Raw genomic sequence first — 24,164 nt, 5'->3', positions numbered from 1 at the left:
GCAAATGTGTTCTGATCATGGTCCTCCATAAATTCGTATGGCTTTAATTCTGCCACAATGAAAACTTGCTGACTTCAAAATGTACAGTAAATTGGCAAAGGCTGGCTAAATAGTGTCGAGTGCTCTCTCCTGGACGAGCCCCTTATTTCCTTTACGTCAGAAAACCTCTCTAGTCCGTGATTTTTTGAGTACAATTTACAAAAAATTTACAACAAAGTTGTGTAATAAATACAAAGTGTTACGTTTACAGGCTACTTGTCTCAGCTGGGACGACACAACGCTCCAGAGTTGAGTCAGACAGTCTTATGATTGAGAAGTCCATTGGTTGCAGGCTTGAGGTTTCTCCGCGCAAAGCTCACAGAATAAATCCAACATGAGAGTAAAGGTCTTTCAGTAAACTCTGTGACGTGATCCCGAACAGTCCGTCTAAAAATCTGTACTGCCCCTTATTTATACTTAAATGACTATATAAGATATAAGAACAACGTGCAACTTTTATTGCTTTTCTAAAAATATCTTCACTTTTAGTAAACACGACTAATTTAATTCAAGGACATGGAGGCGAATGACCGTAAATAGTCTTAAGAATATTCGGGACTGATTAAACTCATGACATAGGTGGGAGAAATGACCTATAGAACACTATATTTTAAGAAATCGTTACTTTCATGTCAAAAAAACCACGTTTTAATGAACTGTTGACCATTCAGCTAATTTGAGATTTTTTGTGTTACAGGTAAACCACTGTACAACACTGCTATGGTTTTATTGTCAAGCGATGGCAAGGGATTATCAGTCTTTTCGCCAAAGGGCTTGACAATAAATCAGAATGGACATGTAGTTGTCTGTGACCATGGACCTGATGACCAGCCTGGCAGTGTCAAGACAGTAACAGCAGACACTGCACAGATTCTAACATCTGTCACAGTTCATGGCTTACCAAAGATATTTACACCACAAACATAAATATGGCAGACAATGGTGACTATTACACAGCTGATGTAGACAACAAATGCATTGTAGTGAGTGATGCAAAAGAGTAGAGTGAAAAAAGAAATAGCAATGGGTAAACTGGAACATCCTACTGGTGTATTTGTTGATAAAGACAGAAATGTTTTCATAGCAGACTACAATGCACAATGTATAATCAAATGTAATGGAGATGGGGATATTATTTCAAGTCGAGACCTCAGTCAGCCCTTCTCTCTGACCATGAGTAGCAAAAGTCAACTCATCGTGTCATGTCAGGGCGATGAAAATTGTATCTATGTTTTGGAAAGTAATCTTGAAATATTGAATAATTTTGGAAGTGATCACTTAGATTACCCAGGGGAGTTACAATTGACAATGCAGACAATATTTATGTGGCAGATAATTGGAAGATAGTGAAATTTGATAGACAGGGTGAATACCGGGAAACTGTTACTGTAGATGGAATCCCTTACTACATTGCAGTGTTTACAGACGGTAGAATAGTTTATTCAGATGACAGCGGCACTGTCAAGGTCATTTACAAGAAAGAAATCTGAGAAGATAGTAAATGCAAATACTGCAGCAAAAACTGTACAACCTACAAACACATCAAAACCAAAATGACACAATTGTCCCCATTATTCATCGAAACTCGATATTTTCAAAAAAATTCGGGTTAGAATTTCGAGATATGATGCCAGGAAATGATTCCAAGTGAAATTGAAGCCCTTGGATGAAGTTGGGGCATTTTTAAGAGTGAGTTATTTTGTAAAATGTGAAGAAAATGTAATCCAGTTTGTTTGGCTGTAATTATTAGACATTAACAATGTAAATTATTTAATTTTTCCGAGAAAATATTCCAATTTTCTTGACAAAGTTCGGGTTATAATATCTTATCTTGATGTACGAAATGCAGAAATGTTAGAAGTAAAGTCATTGGTTGACATTTTGTTTTGAAGAGTTTCAATAATTTTTCGAAAAATATTTAACATTTATGGGTCATATTTTGAGTAGAATTTCTTTTCTTGATGTAAGAAAATTAAAAATCATCTAAATGAAAATCATCTAAATGAAACTATAGCTTAAAATTTTGTATAGCTTTCTAAGTCAACATTTTGTAAATTATTATTCAGTTTGTGTTGACGCAATTGTAATTGACACAGAAATTACAAACAATTTCACTTTTCTGAAAAATCAGGATTGGTTGAAATTTTCATATTTTTAGAGTATATAATCAATAATTCTGTACAGCATTGCAATAGCTGTTTTATTCACTGTAAAATATTCATCAAAGCATTGCTGTGAAATCTTCTCATATTTATTTCGATTTCAGAAAGAAACTCATCAGATCTTTTTCTTCACAATGTACACCTCCTGTGATATTCATCTTGGTCAGGATAATTATTTCCAATTTCTTATAACATCGTCACATTTATAAATTTCAGGCCTACATCTACAGATGACTTCTGCTGGCAATCCGTCAGATGTTGTTTTACTGAAGGCTAACGCTTCGATCATTTAGTAGCTTTCACCATAGACAAAGTAGTCATGAGAAATCTCGCCGTTCTAATTTGCATATTTGTGAAACCATTGATGTTATTGTTACTGATTAAGAAATTGGTAATGGATTTCAGGACGTGTGTAATTATTTCAAGTTTTTGAAAATTTTCTCTTTTTTATGAGATGCACAACAGAGTTACTGACATTACTGTAAAATCTTACGCTTGTAAAATGGCCCATGATAGGTGGCGCTCTTGCAATTTCTTCTTTCAGGCTGGTCAGGTTGGTTTTATATTCGCTTTAGGGCAAAGGGCACTTAACTTATTAATGTTTGTAATGGACTGTATTTCTAAGTTCCACAGTTTTAACGCGGTTTAAAAGATACGTTGACAAGAGTGTATATCAAGGCACTTTATTGGATTGTGGATTTTGTTTGGTTTTATTTCAAATTACTTTTTCCTTCTACGCTTACCAAGTATGTGTAGCACAGCTAGCTATGTTCATTGTTTTTAACACAGTAATGCATTCAATATTAAAATTCACTAATGCATTCAAAACTAACAAACACGATTGGAACTATTTGGGATAATTGGATGGTGAAGTAATGTTGATTTAATCTACAAATGTGATGTCATCTGCTTTTCTTTTTACATTACACACTTTCTTTTATAAATAATTTTCATTATTGCAACATTAAACTATCTGGCACCTAAAACGTTTGAGAAATTTAAATTTTATGAAAATCCAATTATCACAAATTCGTTCCAATCGTGTTACCATTAGTTATTTCGTGTGTACCCAATACTTTACAGCTGAACATTGTTTATACTTGAATTATGGTGTATGAAATATTAAATATTTTGTAGTTTTTTATGTAGTATTTAATTTGTCGGACGTTAATCGTATATATGTGATGCCATTTTTCACAGTATTTCTCGTCACTCCATTATAGATATAGATATTTCCAGACGATGATGTTTTGTATGATTAGTTTTAATCAACTAAACAAAGTATTCAGAGTTGTCCCAATATAATGATTCTTTCAAACAAATATGTTCTATTTCAGAATATTGTAATTTTTGACTTGCATGTATTTTCTTTGCTGTTTGTAAATGATTTGGTGAACTGTTATCTATCGGATAAAGACATTTCTGAATCCCGCATACTATTTTTCATTGTATTGTACCTTTTAATCATGGTAATACGTAATACAAGTCAAACGCACTTTTCTATTCGTAGTATATTAGGTGACTTCAGAATGCGGTTAGGTACTTTAATTTGAAAATTTAACCAACAGTCAGCTGTTTTACAATAGTCAGATATTTCAGAGCTATATCTCCTTGATGAAGGTGTACTATTTTATCTTTCTGGAATTGAACTCCTTATTATGCTTCTTTAAGAACTGTACGTCATATATTAGATATTCAGAGCAGCGATCGATACTAACAGAGACATTTTACTTTCTGTCAGTATTGATTGTCATCTGATTATTTTTCCTGTTTAGAGGTTCATGTTCATTTGTTAGCGTTGTTTTACCAAAATTGTACATTTTAGGGTTTTGAGAATGCTATTTTATATACACTCGCAAGATTTTTATTTTAAAGTCTGCTACTAGCGCATGTAGATTAGTTTATTGTATTCCAATGAAGTAACAAAAGATTGAAGCAAAATCAATTGTGGCAATGTTCTTGTGGTTTTGTGTTTATTGTGATAAGTGTTGTATAGGTGACGTAATTTTATACCACAACACTGACAGAAGAAAGGTCTAGATTACTTCGCCCTTTAAAGCCAGATTGTATGTCTTCCCAATAGAAAAATGTATGTATGTATGTATGTATGTATGTATGTATGTATGTATGTATGTATGTATGTATGTATGTATGTATGTATGTATGTATGTATGTATGTATACATCTTTAAGCTTATATGAAAGTTGACCATGGTGCAAACACACGTGCGTTTTCAAGGTCTAGTTCTTGCATTAGCACGTTATCATTGTCTTTGTTTTCAGACCAAGAGCTTCACATCCGATATGTTTAGTCAACAATAAACTTGAGAGAGACTAAAGAACTTGAACCTCGTTGAAACAATGCCGCAAGGGGGACTGTTCACTTGTGTGTGAACAATTGTATGTCAATACACAGTCCCTTCACACAGTTGAGGGACTGTGGCCAAAAATAATAAAGCATAAATGTGTGTTTGTTTGATTGATTGTTTTTGTTTGTCCATTTGTTGGCTTGCTTGTCCATTATTTTTTTATTCTGCAAACATGTACATTATATTCATAAACCACAGTTAACGCGATTTACATATTATCTGAATGTCTTACTTGTGTCGATCTATTCATTAAGTGCAACATTGTCAGTCGTTACTCACAGCCGCGTTACAGTAAGCTTGTCTGTACATCCCAAATTCTTTAATCACGTTTTTGGCAGTCCGGTATTGTGTGTTAGTTTTTCAATCAAAATAAACAATCAAAGTTGATGCAAAATAGGATCACTGCAATATAATACAGTCGTGATACAAGATATTAAAATGTCTAGTAGAAGAGTTGGGTAGAGCTTTATGATACAGGCTGACGAACCCTGTGTAAACAATAGTATATCAACACATGAATAAAAATCAATTAAAAAATCTTCCTATATATCAATGTTAAGCACTCGCAGTACTCATCATGGAATTCCTTGAACCCGCAAAGAACCAAGATAAAACAAACTTGACTTGTATTCCAGCACGTGAATAATAAGTAAATGTATTATCATTATCGCATTTGACGTTTGCAAAATTGAAATATTGATTATCAGTTTTATATGTCAGCGGTCACATCCAAACCAACAGGTTTGAAAGAGCAGACGCTAAACCTTGTCGCGTTTTACGGAATATCGTAACGCCATCAGCCAAGATTGTCTTACCAGTTGAAATGCGAGGTGATAAGCGAGGTGTCAAAGTCAAAATCGACCTGTCACAACGTCGTCCAGTGTCTTACGGTCTATGACGTCTAAGGTGAAATGCAAATTAGTGCAGACGTTATAATTGGTCAGAGATTAAACAGAGACAGTCGCGTTTAACTCAAGTCATCTACTCAATCAAAAAACTCTATTTCCCCCCATAGTGTTAACACAGGGATGGCGGCCATTTTGAATTTCAAATATCGAGAAATCTTAGGTAATTTGTGTCTCCAGTACCAAATTTTACACGGTGACCCCTACTTTTATTCTTGATCTGTAAAAAGAATGGTTCGTTGAGGAAAAGTTGAGCAAAGTTTAAAATCTGTAACTGTCAAAGCGTTACTACCTTAAAGGAGTCAAACTGAATACGCGTCTTGAGAGTCTTCGTCTGGTGAGGGACTCCTACCGTCGTAGATTTTCAGATTCTATAAGTGGTTTCAACATCGTTCGAGTAAATGAAATATTCATCGTCTTATATTTGTGAAATCGAAAGTTAATTTTTCCCGATTGAGTTAACGCAGAGATGGCGGCTATTCTTAATTTCAAATATTGGCTAACCTATGTATCATTTTGTATGATGTCAGTTATTTCATGGATTAAAAAGCGCGACCTGCTAGGTCGAGACGCAAAAATAAATATCCCTCTGCTACGTGTGCGATACTATGACAGAACACCATGACCATGAGGTTCTGTTATTATTACATATGTTCTATCTTTTATTAGCATCATTCATTGAGAGAACCGAAGATTTGTCGCGCGTACTACTTATCTATCAGAGCTTCAGCTCGACCCTGCGGAGTTACGAAACATTGATACCACGCACTGCAATGAGGTATCGAATCAGCTTTCACTTTTCATTGGTCATCGGTGCCACACCCTCTATTTTGATTGGCTAAACCATTGTTTACTTTTTTTGTCAAGGATGACGTCTGAGAGCTCGAACTCTGCTTGCGATCGCTAACACATACGTACGTAGCAACTTGCCATAGATAGTCAAACGAAGAGAACTTTGAAATTGGAACGCTTTTGAGCTTGAAATTCTTCTAACTGATCGATACAAATAACAGTTCAACGATTTTTATGGAAATTTTAAGAGTAAGTTACGGCAAACGTAACTTGTCGAACGATCAAATTTCAGTGTTCACCGTGGCACACAAGCGCTCAATGTTTAGCATGTAAGTCACACAAGCACAGAGTAAATTTAAACTTCACATCAAAAATGACTTTCTTAATATTCTTAAGGATTGAAAACAGGGAGAAAACTAGTGGCAAAACGTCTCTGAAAATATTTACTGTTTAAGGTAGTATGCACCTCGAAAGTGAAAGACTTAAACTTTTGCTCTAACTTTCCTCAAGGAATCTTTTAATCATTCTCTTTCAAAATCAAGAATAAAAATAGGGGGTCACCGTGCAAATTTTGGTACTAGAGAAACAAATTACCCAAGATTTTCCGATATTAGAAATTCAAAATGGCCGCCATCCCTGTGTTAACTCTATGGAGAAAAATAAAAATTTTCGAATTTCGAAAAACTAAGCCGGTGAAAATTTTTCTTTCACCAAGAGCTTTAAAATGAACCCCCACATGTGGTATATCAGAAGAGAATTGTAAAAGTTTGAGAGTCCGAATGTCTGTCCCCGAGGTGCGTTCTACCTTAATTGGCTCCGCTGCGCCCACAGTTACGTGCGGTTCGATACATGATAACCGACGTGGCCACATGGCCACGGCGTCCACCGTGTATCGAACCACACGATACTGTGGCTACGCCGACATCGCCCATTGTGAATGCTTTTGCTTCGCTGACGACAAACTGCTCTTCCGGATAATGAAATCATCCTCACACTACGATAAGTACTTGCAGTTTTCTTTTTCGTAGTTTTTATCGGTAATATCATCCATTTTACGATAACTAGCATAGAACCACAGTGAAATGAAATCTTGGAGACGACAATTTTTGTGTTTACAAAAAAATAGTTCTGGGTCAAAAATAGTAAATACAAATTAACATAAAGGAATGGCATAATGTTTTTGGTGTTGCACTGCGGTGCAAATACCAGTAGTACGCGCGCGCTTCGATGCAAGTAAACTGTGGTATATATGCAATAAAGCACAGTTTTCACCTAAATTAATTTTCAACAATGTAAATACTTGATGATACAACTCGAGCAGGGGGTTCATGAGAAGGTAATGGATATATATTTAAAAAAAAAATAATAAAATAAGGTACAACGTAAGCGGTAAAATATTATTTGTTTTTCAAAATCGTGCGTCAAAGGTTTGGTTTATTCTTTCATGTGTTATTTATTTTATGAAATCGAACAAAATCAGCTTTGTCCAAGCCTATGTGTCGACAACCCGGTCACAGCATATACTATATTCACAGGTAGAGTCGCCAATGTGAAACGCTCCATTTTCAGATCGGCAAAACTAAACTTCATGTCAAATGACTTCACAGAACAGGGACGTAATTCTGAACGATGCGGTATAAAAATTAAAAACCGACGAATATCCAGTACAGGATTTCAGTTGCTACTGTCAGTTGATTCACTTGCAAAGGTCTTTATCACTGTAACTGATCTAGAAGGACTGTCTCTGTCGACTTCTTTACAGCGCGCTTTCGACGCCTTGCTTCTGTACTGTACTTGTGAGTGTTGAACAAACGTCGCCAGTGTGCCAGGTTACAACCTGCAGTGATATGCCCGCCGAAACTGGAGATAAGTATTCCAGTTCTCGGTCTTGTCAATGTGAGCGCATCGTGCAAGATAAGGAGTGGTCATATTGTTGCAGAGACTGTCATGTGTAATTCGTTGTGAGAAACCCAACAAGAAAAGAGTCATTTTAATAGCAATTTTATTCATATTGTAATGTTGCAACTCAAGTCTAGATTATTTATCGGAGGACAATCTACCGACTTCGGTGCACATCGTTCGCAGACATTGTACATGAAAAATGAATTAATAAGCAAAGTGTAGTCAGGTCAGCATAGAAACGATATATTTCGTAGTATTTATAAAGAAAGACCTTTACATTAAAATAAATTGTGTATCTGACGTCAATAGATCATTGTCCTTCTATTAGCGTTTGATAATGACACACAGACATATTCACCTTTTTACATAAAGTGTGTTCTAGACACAATTGTGAGATGACTGTGCGTCGGTGACCCTGAACAACTACAACTACACAGCCTCATCGCGCCACAATAAAACATTAAAGGACGTGCTTACTTCACTCTTGAAAGCAGTTTTGTATTACAAATAAAAAAGTGGGTCTATGAATGTGCTAAATATATTATCTGCCAGAAGTTCTCTCTCGTCATTGATGACGTCACATGAGTGAGTAATTTTGAGATATTATGTAAGTTGCGTATGTATGTATGTATGTATGTATGTATGTATGTATGTATGTATGTATGTATGTATGTATGTATGTAGTATGTATGCGTTTACCCTCCGTTCATATCGCGAACAGGACGTATGTATGTATGTATGTATGTATGTATGTATGTATGTATGTATGTATGTATGTATGTATGTATGTATGTATGTATGTATGTATGTATGTGTGTGTGTGTATACGTATTCTCCAAAAATAAATTTTATGTGAGATGAATCCATCATGAAGGTAGGGTCTGTAAGAATATTGCCTTATGCAGTTTCTGATCTGACGTTCAAATGTCTGTCTTTGCATTGTCACGTACACACTGATCTCTGCCGAATAAACTCAGCGTCCATCGGTTACCAATCGCACAGTGCCATCACTTTGTTTCATAACACTTTTCATTTGCTGCCTTCTTATAGTCTGGAGTGTCGGCACACGCCTTTTTGACGTCTATGAAAACCTGGAATGCAAGGAATGACAAATGTTGTTGATACTGCCTCTGGTTTGCCATAGCTCCTACTACTGAGGGACGAAATCATAAAGTTTCCTATTTGCAATTTAATAAAAAAAGTTGTTAAATTGCTATCAAATTTTCGCATCAGAGTTAATGTACTAGAGACCAGTAACATCAACCAGTGATCTCCCTTGCAGGATAAAACTGCCTTTACTCAAATCGGAAAAGCCACAAAGAACGGGACGATTGCTCGACACAAGTGAACCGCTCATATTTAGCAGTGAAAAAAAAAAACATTTACCTCGCTGCTTTTAGCCATGCCTTCAAGTTCAATGACGAGTTTGGAAAAGGACGGTCGCTCGGTTTTGTTTTCCGACCAGCACCTCGTCATGACGGAGTACCTGTTGGTGGAGGTAAGGTCAATGTCATGATAATTTAAATGTCTGGTTATCGCACTTTCGCTGATATGAGACCACATTTTCGAAATATGTATGTCCATGGCCATATGTGCAAAACACAATCTGTGTGCCTTATCAAAACACAGCAGGGTATTTACGTGGCAATTGCCTGCATTTGACCGTAAAAAAAATAGGTTTCCAGTTCAGCAAAAGTGAGGAATTCCTCATGGAGTTTCCGAGTAACATTCGTTTAAGAAAATATTAAATCAGTAAAAAACATATAAACCGGTATTTCCGTGCACATTCACAGTTATTTAATGATTTAGTGCCAGCGATTTATCAACAAAATTTCAAATTGGCTTCTGTTTTTGTAGTTTTCACTGTGTGATTATACATCACGAGAACTGCCACTTTTCATCTATGCAAGCCTTTTCCATTCGTTGGTCATTACTTACAGTTTTAGCGTCACAATAAGCTGGTCTCTTCATTCGAAATCCCTTTGAAATGAACTCCCTCACTTTGGTCACGTTTTGGCAGTTGGGTATGGTGTCTTACCTTATTTCAATCGGAAAAACATAACGACATACCCAAAGTTGATGGAAAATTGAATATCAAAAAGGGAAAACAGCCGCGATACAAGAAGGCGTTTGACAACGTTTCTGTGTGCCCGAAGTCGCTAGCAGGATAACGATTTGGAAGACTGGATAACGTCCGGCAAGTTGAAATGTTTGGTTGGTACTTTTGCGAGCTACACTTACCTAACGTAGTGATCTCCCACAGTACGACACCAAAGACCAGACGTTGAATGTTGTTGAATTTTCACCTGAACTGACCGTTTCTGGTGAAAACCAACGTATTGGCTGGCGGGTGTGATGCTAAAAACAAACGAGAAACAAAATTTAAAAATCTCTATCGTAATCAGTAAATTGTAACCCGATGTATTTCAGCACTATGATGGTAAATTAGCTACTTCAGTTTTCTTACTAATTGGGTGGTAAAGGTTGCCTTTTGATTCCTGACATTCCGGCGCTATGACAGAATTGAAGTCAAAATATCATTGGGCTTCAAACTGTATGGGCATTTCCTCAGCTTTCAGCATATTTTTCCAACTTCCTTCCTTATTAGTTAATGTGCTTTAATCTTGGAGTTGTCATTTAAATATAAAAGGCGGGGTTTCAGAAAGTATACAACAAAACAAACCTATCAACGCCTTTCTTTTGATTGCGGTTGAGTAAAATAAAAACAAAATATCACAGAATGTAATGTTATCTCTTTAACTCTGATCGCCTCAATTTCCACATCACCTCTGAGACAAATATTTGATAACTTACAAGTTTGCCGATCTTTTGATAGAAGATCTGTTTTTACAGCAAGTTCGCCGTGCAAAAAATGTATCAATGTCAAAAGAAAAGGAATGTAAACTAAATATGCATGATGCATTTCACATAACTAGAAAATTGGACACGAGACAAACACCAATTACAATGTAGGAGTCATAAATAACCAATACCTCGTTGTTTTATTAAATAGCATGTTCTGTGCCGTGAACCTTTTTCTCAAGTAAGTGGCATTTACATAAGTGTCAATAAAAAACAAAACAAAAAACAAAACAAAATAAAACAAAACAAAACAAAAACCCATGTGTAAATGTCCATAGGCCTTATCTATCAACACCTTATTTGACATTGGATTTGATGTTGCTGTTGTCGGTGACGGATAACACTTTTGTTGTGATTTAAGGTTCAGCACAAATGAATTCGTGCAAAGGTGCATCATAGGAGACATTTGGAAATGAATGCAATTATACTCTAATAAAAACAACGCTGATAGCAGTTTGCAAGAGATATGCCACAGGATAGCGCCCTCACCGAATGGTACTGCATTCCTACGGTAATCTGCTTTCCCAAAGAGACAAGATCATTACTCTTCAGAATCCACTTCAGTCGAACGTTTCGTAAGTAGACAGATACACGGATATTGGTAGACTGGGGGACAGATAGATGAATTGACGAACAGATAGACGGAGAGATGTGTAAGCTTGCAGATGGAAAAAATTGGCGGAGAGATAGATATAGAGATGTCGTAGATACGGACAGATAGAAAGACAGACAGATTTGATGTAATTTGAAATTCTTTGCTATTGTAAGTAAGAAGTACACATAAGGGTATATGAAAATGCAGTTGAGTCTCCCCTTACCTGTAAATTCTTCCTCCGTCTGTACCAGTAATATCCGAGAGCAACAGCAACTCCGATAACGATAAGCAGGACAAAAACGATTCCAGTAATTGCTGACAAATTCGAAGGAGTATAGGAAGGTGAAAATAATAAATATATTTGAAATCTTGTATATCGATGTTCTAATACATTATATATTAACAGCAGAGCATTCTGAAATGTCCAATGAAATATCCACTATCTGAACACAGACAGTAGTTGAGAATCTTCCCCTACTACTGTACATGATTGAAAGAAACGATAATTTTTAAAATATGTTATTTAGCGTACACTAATGTCAGATAGGCACAACATTTGCAAAGTCCATAAGAATTCTCAATCGAAAGATGATTTCTTTGACGCTGTGAACCTGAAAGACTATAATTTGATATATTTTCAATTTAAATAAGGTTTAAGGCAATATGGATCGACGACCATGTATATTATATACGGCCCTCATGAGCATGTATATTTTTGAGAACAATTAGCCGTAGTCTGTGTATTTCTTAAAATGCTGGTGTGGAATTTAACGTAATAATATATGTGATTCATTTAATAGAGCCCCGCCTCCAGAATTTAAGGCAAAAACAAAGCACAGTGCGTGTTTATCATCTGCTAGGGTAACAATGTTAGTTACCCGCGTAAGCCTCTATTTTCAAAAAATCAATAATATACAAACATATGACAGTCGGCTACAAATGCAGAAAGGAAAATATAGAACATGACTTACACGTGTCTCCTTGACAATATTTTTTCTGAAAAAATGAATGAATTCTACTTAATTTCCTGCTAGTAAACATTACAAAATGGATGTAAGCAATCCTTTTTTTTTTTTCGTTTTGTATCTTTAGCTGGATCTTGCGATCTCAAAACTAAAGTAAGGAGTAGTCTTGCCGCATCATTTATACAAATAGATTTCGGATAAGAAACAAACCTCCCTCAATATTTTAGTAGGAAATACACGATTATTAGTAAAGATAATTGCCACTTAGCAAGAGTTATTATACCAATCAATATGGTAAGATTATTATTTCCATCACCTTTTGCTGTAAGTATTACTTAGTAACCTGTAAAAATGAATGGTTGCAAAAGAAGATTCACGTGCATTACTGTATACGTAGAGGCTGCTACACTCAATTCATAAACGTTATAGCCGTTACAGTAAAATCAACTGCATTTAATATTTAAGCAATAAAGCGGCACACTCAGCTACTGCTTACCATGAGATTTAGACCAGTTCACTTCATATATGCACGCGCGATAGCGCGTGCATATATGAAGTGAACAGGTCGAACCCGAGAGGTATATCGTGGACGTATATAACGACGCATTGACACTGTGAGGCGCTGCCTATTGCTGTGAATAGGGTCTGCTCGGGTCATGGTACGACGTTTGTGGTGCTTCACTACCATTTCGTTGAGTTGACCCGACTGCAGAAATATAGCCGTCGTCACGTCCACGGCAATGCTGCATAATCACTGCTACTAAATCAGTATTCCTATCTTGATAGCTGTAATCAATTAAACCATCATGCAGAGTAGAAACTGAAAATGCATAACAACCTCAGGTTAAAATTATGTTCAAGATTTCTTTATGAATTTTCTGAGGTTTCTCACAAAGCAAGACTTCATGATGTAGTCATGTGATTTGCATTAGCCAATAAAATACCAGGACGCGATGTTTCCATATAGTGTGTAATTTATTTTTCAGTCGTTAAGTAACTCAATAAAACAATACTACCTTTGTGAGGTGTCGGTGTGTGTACATCAGACTTGAGTGGTTGTTGTACTGGTCTAGTTCCCTTTAGCATTAGCTTCTGCGTTACATGTTAGTTGAACACATTTGTGACACTCTCTAATCGACTAAGCTATACGTCTGGCACATCCACCCCCTACTAAGTGGCATTCATGTCAGTGAGGGCACTGGCAGGGTCACCAGTGTGTGGGTTAAAGTTGAAAACAGTATTACTGCTGACCAGTTGTGTATGACCTCAATGACACTTGAATGCATTATGAGTTGCTGATAAACACGAAACTGTTATTGCTTAGACATGGCCTACGTATACGCATGCGCGTAGGTTCTACATACAAATATTCACGTCAATGCGAATTGCACCCAAATGGGGATTCCCCCGAACTGACGTACTGTAAATGGAAACACGTAACCCCCTCATCAAGTACATAAAGGCAGCATACACGTCTTTCAGGAACTACAACGTCGTTATTTTGACACGAATTAGAGACATATATTCTATAAAGCACATAAGAATTGGAATAGATATGTTATACCAGACCGCTTACGGAGATGCGTTGCTGACAAGGAAAATCTTCACTGAGATCGTAAGGAGAGGCAGTTCTCATGACAACCATAGGAAATTACGCAACGCCTTTTTCGTGCATTTGACGTGAAAGTAAGTATTTATACAGTTGCTGAACGTTCATTTTCTACAATGTTGACAATGTATACCTACATTTGCTCTGCCTTGATCGTGTGATTTCTTGTAGTCAGGTGGCTTCACAAAAATATCGTTACACGGATGACAAAAGTGCCAAATTTGCTGCAGATGTTCGCATATAGGCCTATATGTAGATCAAAATTAGCTATTGCTCCAAAATTTGGGCCACCGGAAAGGCTTGATGACGTCATAAATCCAAATGGCCGCCATTTATATTGCTTAAAAATGGTAAAATACGGTTTATTCAGCCAGTTTTTCAAAATTTTTTTGAGTAAACTAACAAAATATCCCATATTACAAATAAAACATAAAATTGATGCAAATCAATTATCATTATGACGTCATAAAGCCAACATGGCCGACCAAATTCAAAATATCCCCCATAATATCGTCTGATAATGTTCAAATACAGTTAATTAAGCCTGTTTCCGGCATTTTGAGTGCCTGAACTGAAATTAACGCCCAAAATTACAGACAAAATATATAATTGATGCAAATTAATTATTGTGATTACGTCATAAAACCCAAATGGCAACCGAAAATTACAAAATGGCCTATTATGAAGTTCACTATGCTTAGTACAATGACAAAATGATAGTTTAAAGGTAAATGTACAATTTGTCTTGATGATCCATAAACTCAAAATAAATTATAAATGTACTAAAACTTAGCCAATAAGCTCAACACAAATTACAAACTAATATGAAATTATTGATTATTTAACAACGCCTTTGTCTGAAAAACTGAATCAATATTAAGGAAATGAAGGCAACTTTACGCATCGATCGGTTCTACCTTTGAAAGTGTCACGTTGTAGTGAGTAGATCAATAGTAGTGTGATTTCATGACAACGAAAAACATGGCGAGAACCGGTGAATAAATCATGCCTTGACCCTGGTCATGTGACCTTGGTCCCTGAAAAATGGCCTTATGTTTGTGATTTTGGTCTTTTGCTTCGAGAAGCCTTTTTCGTTTGCTGAATTTCTTGGTTTTTAATGTCTCGATATGTTATGACAGACACATAGTTTTGTGCTACAGTAGTTCTCTTTTTGGACGATGTGCTGGCCTAAAAAAGATCGTTTGGTCAGGGTTTTATGAACAAAGAGAATACTTTTTTTGCCTTTTGAAGGTAGCTTAGCTTGCTTTTTGCAGCTTTCGTGAATTTTATGTAAACGTCTCTGCCTTTCATTGTTGGTCTCGTTTGCTCTATGGAAAACAAAAAAACATAAAAAATGACAGGAAGAACATAAACAGATATGGAAGGTTAAACAAAGACAAGAACTCAGAAAGATTTTCAGATTCATCAGCGATCTTGCAAGTCAAACCTTAACAAATGTTTCAATCAAAGCATTGCAAAGGCTTAAAATTTATTCCCTCTCCGAAGTGCCTATACAGAAAAATTGTCGTATGATATATCGACAAATTTATTCGCATCATAAGATTGTGCATCATCATGAGAAACAAACAATCAATCAATCCGACATCTGTTCTAAGATAAGTCCATGTTCGACACTACTAACAGCGGAAAAACCCTAAAATTGTAAAACTGTCTCGAAGCAACTTAGATCGATTGAGGAAATTTCATTTGCAACCCACATCAGAAAGAACATGACTCTAGCAGAAAAGACTGCTCTGAACAATCCGTCTAAAACCAAATAAATCTCAATAAAACCCATCATTAAAGGAAGAGGCATAGCAAATGTGAATACCACAATGACATTAAAGAAAGTCATAGACAGCTGCGAAATGTACACTATTACACTTGACGACATTGATATTGTACATGAAATCATTATCTACGACAAGAAGATCATTGACGAGGTGATTTACCGTTTCCCCATTCCCATAAGTAGAATAATCTGTACACCACGATGGTATCTCCTGCCAAAAATATACAAAACCCAAGCAGTAGAAGCGATCATCATCGAACGTCTCAATAGAAATGGCTGCTCAAGCCCAATAAACCAAATCTCGGAATTTCTAGACTTTGTCATGAGGCCAATCGTCCAAAGACGACTTACATATGTCAGGGACAAAAAAACTTCATTAACTAGTAAGAATCAATAAAAATACAAGCAAACTCTATTTTGGTAACATTAGACGTGGTATCAGTGTAGAGAAACATGCTAAAAATGAAGGCATAAATGCAGCGATCGTAGCGTTGAACTCTGAAACATTACCAGCCAACTGATACGATACAAAAAAAACACCTACAACGTACACGAAAGCCTTATTGTCGATTATTCTGAAATGCAACATATTTTAATTCAACTGAAAAAAATACAAACAAATCTATGGATGCAGCATGGGCTCACCAGAAATAGCTGATATAAATACCATGAAACGGATAAAATTATTTGAAATCCAAAATCCTGTCAATTATTCGTATGGAAATTTAAAAGGTGACATTTTCATGATTTACCCAGGAACAGATCATCAACTTCTAACATTCAGAAAATTTGTCGAGGAGTGCAACACCCTGTACCCTACGTTCAACTTGGAAATTCATAATTGAACATTCTATCGACAAAATCTCATACCCTGACCTTGTGGTCTTCAAATGTCAGAGACGCAATCGAGAGAGATGGCTCGATTTTAAAACCCGCACAAAACCATCTGACGATATTTATCTGCCACCACCTCCAGATGCTTCATTAAAGGTGGATTACTCAGACATATTCGTACATGCGACAACAATATGGACTTCATAAAAAAGGTCAATTTCTATCAATCTATTGCATGCAGTAACAGGTAAGTTGCAGGGATAGCTTATTTATCCTATTTTGTTATCGATAGCACACTAACCTAATTGACCAAGTTTGGAATACGTGAAGACGCGCTGAGAATAATAGCAATCGTCACTTATAACCTCAAGCCCTCCTACAACATCAGCGGAATGTTAATAATGCCTATCGTCCTTTGTTTCCAGAAAAAAATTAAGACGACTCAACTCTATAGAGTAGAGTGATAAGTGTGAACCTTTCAATTTTCTTATGTGTTCTACCCAAAAAAGTAGATGTTGATGTCAAAACAGAAATATTTAACACGATTGGAACTAATTTTGGATAATTTGATCTTTATATTTTTTTAATTTCTCAAAATTGTTTGGTTCCATTTAGCTGAATTTTGCAATTTTTACAAATTACTCATAAAAACAAGTGTGTAACTTCAAAAGAAAAGCAGATTAGGTTACAGTTGTAGGTTAAAACGACCTTATTTCACCGTAAAATTATCCCAAATTAGTCCAATCGTGTTATTTCTTTGTGTTACTACATGAATAACAAATAATGTTGAGTCATTTGTATTTCTTACTCTGACTATCGCGAAGCAGGTAAAGACGGCGAGATTTGTCCTACACAACCCTGTGAAAATAACGGGAGGTGTGTACAGAATGGGACATCATACGAATGTGTCTGTGCTCCGGGATTCATTGGAAAATACTTCTATGATGGTGAGAAATATAGGCAATATCTTAATGTAGGGAAATCAATATTTGAATGACGTTACAAGGGTTTCATTTTTGTAAAACAATAATATTACTTTATATGGAATATGTAAAGAGCTCCGGATAACATATAATTGTATTTGTTTGTTTGTTTGTTTGTTTGTTTATTCATTCATTAATTCATTCTAATTTTTTGTTTGTTTGTCTGTCTGTCTGTTTGTTTGTTTCTTGTCCGTTTCTGGTTTTTTTTGGTTTTTTTGTCTTGCTGTTTGCTTTAATATGGCAAAATTACAGCACACAAAATCAATTGCCTTTCCACTGCTTGAAAGTCTGTTTTTAGCTAATTCATTTTGCTGTTGTTGTTGTTTTTTCCATTTTTATTCAGTTGAATGCAATCAACGGACAAATATTACCAAAATAACAGATGTCAAATCACCTTTTTACCCAAAAGATTACCCGATCTACAAAATATGTGAATATTCTTACATAGCGGGAACGGGACAACTTATAATGGTAAGATTACTACGCGTTAAAAATTATTGTTGAAATTTCATTTTACTATTTTTGATTTAAATCATTTAGCATATTTTTCTTAGTTTCCAATCGTTAAAAACATTGACATATGCTAGACGATGTGCAAAATATCATTTTAAGGAAGCACATGTTAATAAATGCTTGCTGTCGGTATGTCATTACCTAGCTGAACTTGTCAGATTTTGAGTTGGAAATGTCAGAGGAATGTAAGAAGGACTGCCTGACAGTGTTCGACGGAAGCGACGGAACTGGTCCGCCTCTCGGTAAATATTGCGGGAACAAGACGCAAGGGTCAATTACAACAACTGGACGGCGAATATTCCTAAAGTTCAGATCAGACGGGTCAAACGTTGCTAAGGGTTTCCATTTGACGGTCACGCCCATTCAAGATGACGGTACACCCCTATCAACAAGGACTGATTACACAGGTCTGTTTAACCTAGTTGTTTGCCAGTAATTCCTGGCGTCCCATACACCGTCAAAAATGACGATCATATCTGTATTGTACACGCAACGCCTCGTAGCTCGGACATTAGAAAAGTGCGGGACAAGTTACAATAGAGCCTTACGGTATAGAATAGTGAATCACATCATGGTACAATACATTACTGTACAATGCAATACAGAAAGAACAGAGCAGTACAGTACAGTACAGTACAGTACAGTACAGTACAGTAACAGTACAGTACAGTACAGTACAGTACAGTACAGCGTGGTACAGTACAGCACAGTGCAGTACAGTACATTGTATTAAAGTACGGTGTGATACACTATTCCCCACCACACCACACCACACCATACCGCAGTAGCTTAGAGTATAGTAGAGTACATCACTTGACAGAACTGTTCAGTAAGTACATTTCGGTACAGCACAGCGCATCACAGCACAGCACAGCAAAGTGCAGAGCACTACAGTGCAGTGCACTACAGTAGTGTAGGGCGCGAAGTGTACTGTACAGTACAATACAGTACACCACACTACACCAAACCATACACGTCACACCACAGTAAAGTACTGTTTACTACGGCAAAGTACAGAACAGTACATCACAGCATAGCACAGCCTAACGCAGCACCAAACCGTACACGGCACTACAGTACAGTACAGTACAGTACAGTACAGTACAGTACAGTACAGTACAGTACAGTACAGTACAGTACAGTACAGTACAGTACAGCGTGGTACAGTACAGCACAGTGCAGTACAGTACATTGTATTAAAGTACGGTGTGATACACTATTCCCCACCACACCACACCACACCATACCGCAGTAGCTTAGAGTATAGTAGAGTACATCACTTGACATAATTGTTCAGTAAGTACATTACGATACAGCACAACGCATCACAGCACAGCACAGCAAAGTGCAGAGCACTACAGTGCAGTGCACTACAGTAGTGTAGGGCACGAAGTGTACTGTACAGTACAGTACAGTACAGCACACTACACCAAACCATACCACGTCACACCACAGTAAAGTACTGTTCAGTACGGCAAAGTACAGAACAATACATCACAGCATAGCACAGCCGAACGCAGCACCATACAGTACAGTACAGTACAGTACAGTACAGTACAGTACAGTACAGTACAGTACAGTACAGTACAGTACAGTACAGTACAGTACAGTACAGTACAGTACAGTACAGTACAGTACAGTACAGTACAGTACAGTAAAGTACTGTGTAATACAGTGTAGTGCAGTAAAGTGCAGTGCAGAGTAGTACATTACACTATTGTAAAGCAGGTACAGTACAGTACAGCACAGCACAGTACAGTACAGTACAGTATAGTGCACTGTACTGCTGTAATTGCATATTATTACATGATTTTTTTTTGAAAATCATAACGCGCTATTTAAAACCATTACTTAACCATGGAAAGCAACACAACAGTTTCTATAAAGAAGTCACACGATAATGCTGATATCCTTTGCCTTTGTCCAACCACCAGAACCTTGACTTGACAACAGTAGTGTTATGCTATCTTTTCATTTCCATAAAATAATTTGGTATATTACATGATTCCACTCCTAACTTACTTGACCTTTGTGTCCTGCAGTCAAAGAAGATGCTGAAACAAAGGCAAGGGGTGGTAAACTGTCTTCTCACCGAGCCTACCCGAACGGTTCCGAACTTGTGAAAGAAAAATACGAGATCGATATCAGGAACGACGAAGTTACGACCAAACTTACGTAAAATTTACAGATATCACTTTATCTGAGGGGATTGATCAAGGTAGGATGTAGCTCATGTACGTACGTATGTGTGTACAGTGTGTGTGTTTAGGTACGTAGCTATGCGGACAAGTTTGTGCGTTATTTATGTAAGTATTAATGTTTGATTGTTTGTGTTGTCCGTTCATTTTGTTGTTATTGCTGTTATGACTGTAAGTGTGATCAAAGTGCGGGTAGTTAGAAGGCTTTAAGTCTGACCTTTGAGCTGCTGTGGCCTGTTTTATTTCTGTCATTCTCATAGTTTGTTGGTCGTCTATGCGATATCGACCGCTTGAATAGGTGTTGCTAGATTGGTTCCTTTTAGATAAACTTAACAAGTCTTTTGAGTGTTTTCTTGGATTGAGTTGAATTTTCATAAATCTGCATTTTACGTTGAAGGACATTGATGTGTTTTTACTATATATGTTGCTGCATACGGGTGGAATTTTACAACGTTTGTCGACTAATATCTCCAGATCCAGATTGCAACATCGAATCTTACACAGGAAGACATGGCTCAGACATAAACGATGGATTTGCTCATAAGGTCAATGAAGTGGAAGAATGCTGTCAGCTTTGTAATGAAACTGATGCATGCGTGTCTTACGGCTTGATACCAGAAGTAAGAACTGCTGGTGAAAGACGACATGCCCTGGCCAACGTATTCACCTGACTTCCACTCAGGTAAAGTACAAGTAGATACATTAGAGCTGAGAAGTATTTATCATTCTGTAAAACAGTGTATGTCGCCAGAAAGCTTTGGATGTTGTAAGTTATATAGGGACATATGAAGTTAGATGCACTGTTTATCTGAGGCGTCTGAAGGATATTTTTGCTCGCCATAGAGAGAAGTGTACGTAAGATTATGGTAATATTGATTTGAGTAATATTACGATATTTAAACAACACAAACCCTGGTGTACTGCAACCTTTTGGCGAATTCGTGGTAAAGGGACATGATTCGCCACATTCTCTGCTTTACAAATATTATAGTATTAGTACATCACCAATCCAAAATTTGATAATATACGATAAAAATCTGCCAATAACATTTTCTCTTCTTCGAACAGGCATCATTACGCCATGTGACAATAGATTGGAAATGATAAAGATCTTCAGTGATGGTAAACTGATTGGCATAGTGTGCCAGGGGCATCATGGGAATGGCTTCGTCTCAAGCGGCAGAATTACACTTGAAATGCACATCAGTGACGCTATTCAAAACGAAAAGGGATTCAAAGGAATCTATACACTGTTCTACATGTCAGGTAAGATTGGCGTACAATGAAGAACACGCAGTTTATTTTGCTCAGTGATTGTGTAAAGTAGCCAATTACCTCGTGGTCACTGAAAAGCATAAATACATGTCTATCTCATCTGTGCATCAGTAGCACCAGAATTTTGTGCCTGATTCACGTACGACCGACTACTGTAACAGTTATTAAATCTTGTTTGAAAACGTAACATTATGAAGCTTTATGCACGTTATTTTGTGATCAGATGAAGATGGAAAGTGCAGGAATGAAAACGACTACCGGTGCGAAAATGGACGGTGTATCTCCGAATATCTCAGAGACGACTATCTAGACCATTGTGATCACCATGGGAAAGCCTCGCGCTTTACAAGTACTTCAGTCGGTAAGTGGCTGGAAATCTCACAAATAAAAAAAGAGTCCCATTCGGTATTGATCATTTATGTTAACTGCAAGATTAATGTGTTGAAATTTCGTTCGCTGTCTATCCACGTAGAGGGATGCCTTAGATCAGAGAAATCAAAGTAAAGCATTATCTACGGACCCGGAGTTTTAAAAAACTGAGTTTTGGGCCTACATAGTTAAAGGACTACGATACGTAAGAAACATCTTGTAATTAAGTTTACATAAACTCTGTCTCCTAGACCAAGACCAAAAATCATACAACAAAATATTATGATTTTAACCCTCTCAAAAAACAATAAATTATTGAAATAGAACATTTAAAGTCTTAATTGCTGAGGGATTTCATGGACAATATGCGCGATAGTCATAGCGAGACACCTCCGAAGAATAGCATTTGTTATCGCTGATATTGTTCAGTGATCGTGCAAGGATCTCATGTTTTACTTGCTTTTCTTACAGTACTGGTATCGCTGATTATGTTTATTCTGGTCGATGATTTGCAGTTTTGATGACGTTTTGTGCCCATAGTATTCACACAGCAGGGGACGTGCTCACAGTTATGGTGACGTTTATGACTCAATACTCTTCACATCATTGGACGCGTTCGCCTTTCTAAATTGAGTACTAGATACAACATCTACGGAACAAGATTATTGTTTATTTGGAAAAAAAAGTAAATAATAATTGCTTGCATTATGCCTTGAACAACTATTTCGGCAAATGACAGGGATTTGTCATACATTACCAGGGGAAGAATAGAAATGACGAATAATCAACAACTCCATCCTTTAAAAGAAACTTATAACATGTATCACAAGAACGACCCAGCTAAGGTTCATAATAACTTCTATATCAAACGAAAATACTCATTTCCGTCGATTTAGAATGAATTGTTACACTTCATCAGTGTGGAAAGTCTTTTAATCTAAAGGCTATTTAAATCAAAATCAAGATTTCAGCAGTTTTGTCTCTTCATTGGAAAATTTTGTCTTAAGAAATTGCAAAAGAACAAATGTGAAAATGTGTATGTAGTTTTACAGGTCTTTATTCTATTGTCACTGATAAATTTCTTCATTGTCAATAATCCCCTCAGTATTTATCTTTCTGTATACATAGAAACAGCTTTTTGAACACTAATTATTTTAAGGTTTGAGCGAGTACCCATATTACAGCGGTGTCTTTATTTTAAGTGACTTGAACTCGCTATTGAACTTACGTTTCCTGAATCATAATTTGTATCATTTATATTTGTAGACTGAAAGATCCGTCGCTCGAGGACGCTCCCTACGCTCCCCTCCTCCTAAGACTGGACGCGGTCTGTCATATGCGGCGGCGAGATGAAAGAACGTTAGTCACATCTACAGCTGTTTGGTCGCTAAAATATGTGACGTTTTATGTAGATTGTTGTTAAATATTTATTGAACTCAGAAGGGGGAGCGTAGAGAGCGCCCTCGAGCGACGGATCTTCCAGTCTATGATATTTGGTGAACTTCAGTTTCTAACACTTACTCTATACGTATTTGTGACACAACGTTTAAAACCCATCTTTTATGCATAAACATAATTGCAAAGTTGATGAACTAGACAAAATATGTCTTGATCAACGTGTTCTGAGTATCTCCTTGTTTCATCAAAATATTTACTTTGAACCAATGACAGTTTGACTCAACCTTTGCACCCTGTATTGTTACTGTGATTTATCATCCATCAATAAACCTACAAACTGTGATTATCAGTAGCGTACTTAACAATCGATTTTCTCAATGCTTCATAACTAAGTTGTTAAGCATGGAGTTAGAAATGTTTGCACGCATAATAGGGTAACAGGCAATCTCTAATAAATCTATCGTTCGGAATTTTCGACAACTTCTGCTTTATACTCGTCAATTTGTCACCAACGTTTATCAAAAGTCGATATGCTAAGTTACAGAGTGCTTTGGTTGGTGCGCGCATCGTTTGACCTTTACATGCCTTTTGTATAAAAGTCAA

The 24,164-nt window shown here is 36.6% G+C and overlaps 1 protein-coding gene across 1 annotated transcript; it reads left to right on the top strand.

The window, feature by feature from the left end:
- Positions 1-18,150: 18,150 nt before the first annotated feature.
- Positions 18,151-23,902, top strand: LOC139126613 (uncharacterized). The gene is made up of 7 exons (XM_070692668.1): positions 18,151-18,279; positions 18,467-18,728; positions 20,364-20,539; positions 20,994-21,201; positions 21,588-21,785; positions 22,018-22,155; positions 22,635-23,902. Exons 4-7 carry the CDS (start codon positions 21,165-21,167, stop codon positions 22,682-22,684), a joined length of 423 nt encoding a protein of 140 aa, XP_070548769.1. The 5' UTR covers positions 18,151-18,279; positions 18,467-18,728; positions 20,364-20,539; positions 20,994-21,164; the 3' UTR covers positions 22,685-23,902.
- The last annotated feature ends 262 nt before the right edge of the window (positions 23,903-24,164 follow it).

Source organism: Ptychodera flava, unplaced genomic scaffold, assembly GCF_041260155.1.
Source record: "Ptychodera flava strain L36383 unplaced genomic scaffold, AS_Pfla_20210202 Scaffold_108__1_contigs__length_254589_pilon, whole genome shotgun sequence".
NCBI classification, from domain to species: Eukaryota; Metazoa; Hemichordata; class Enteropneusta; family Ptychoderidae; genus Ptychodera; species Ptychodera flava.
Note: the sequence above shows the minus strand (reverse complement) of the source record. Positions and strands in the feature narration are given on the sequence as shown.

Coding starts and splice junctions, on each gene's coding strand:
- LOC139126613 (XM_070692668.1), top strand. CDS start 21,165: ATGCCCTGGCCAACGTATTCACCTGACTTCCACTCAG. Junction 21,786..22,017: donor TACACTGTTCTACATGTCAG/GTAAGATTGGCG, acceptor TTTTGTGATCAG/ATGAAGATGGAAAGTGCAGG. Junction 22,156..22,634: donor CTTTACAAGTACTTCAGTCG/GTAAGTGGCTGG, acceptor CTTTTCTTACAG/TACTGGTATCGCTGATTATG.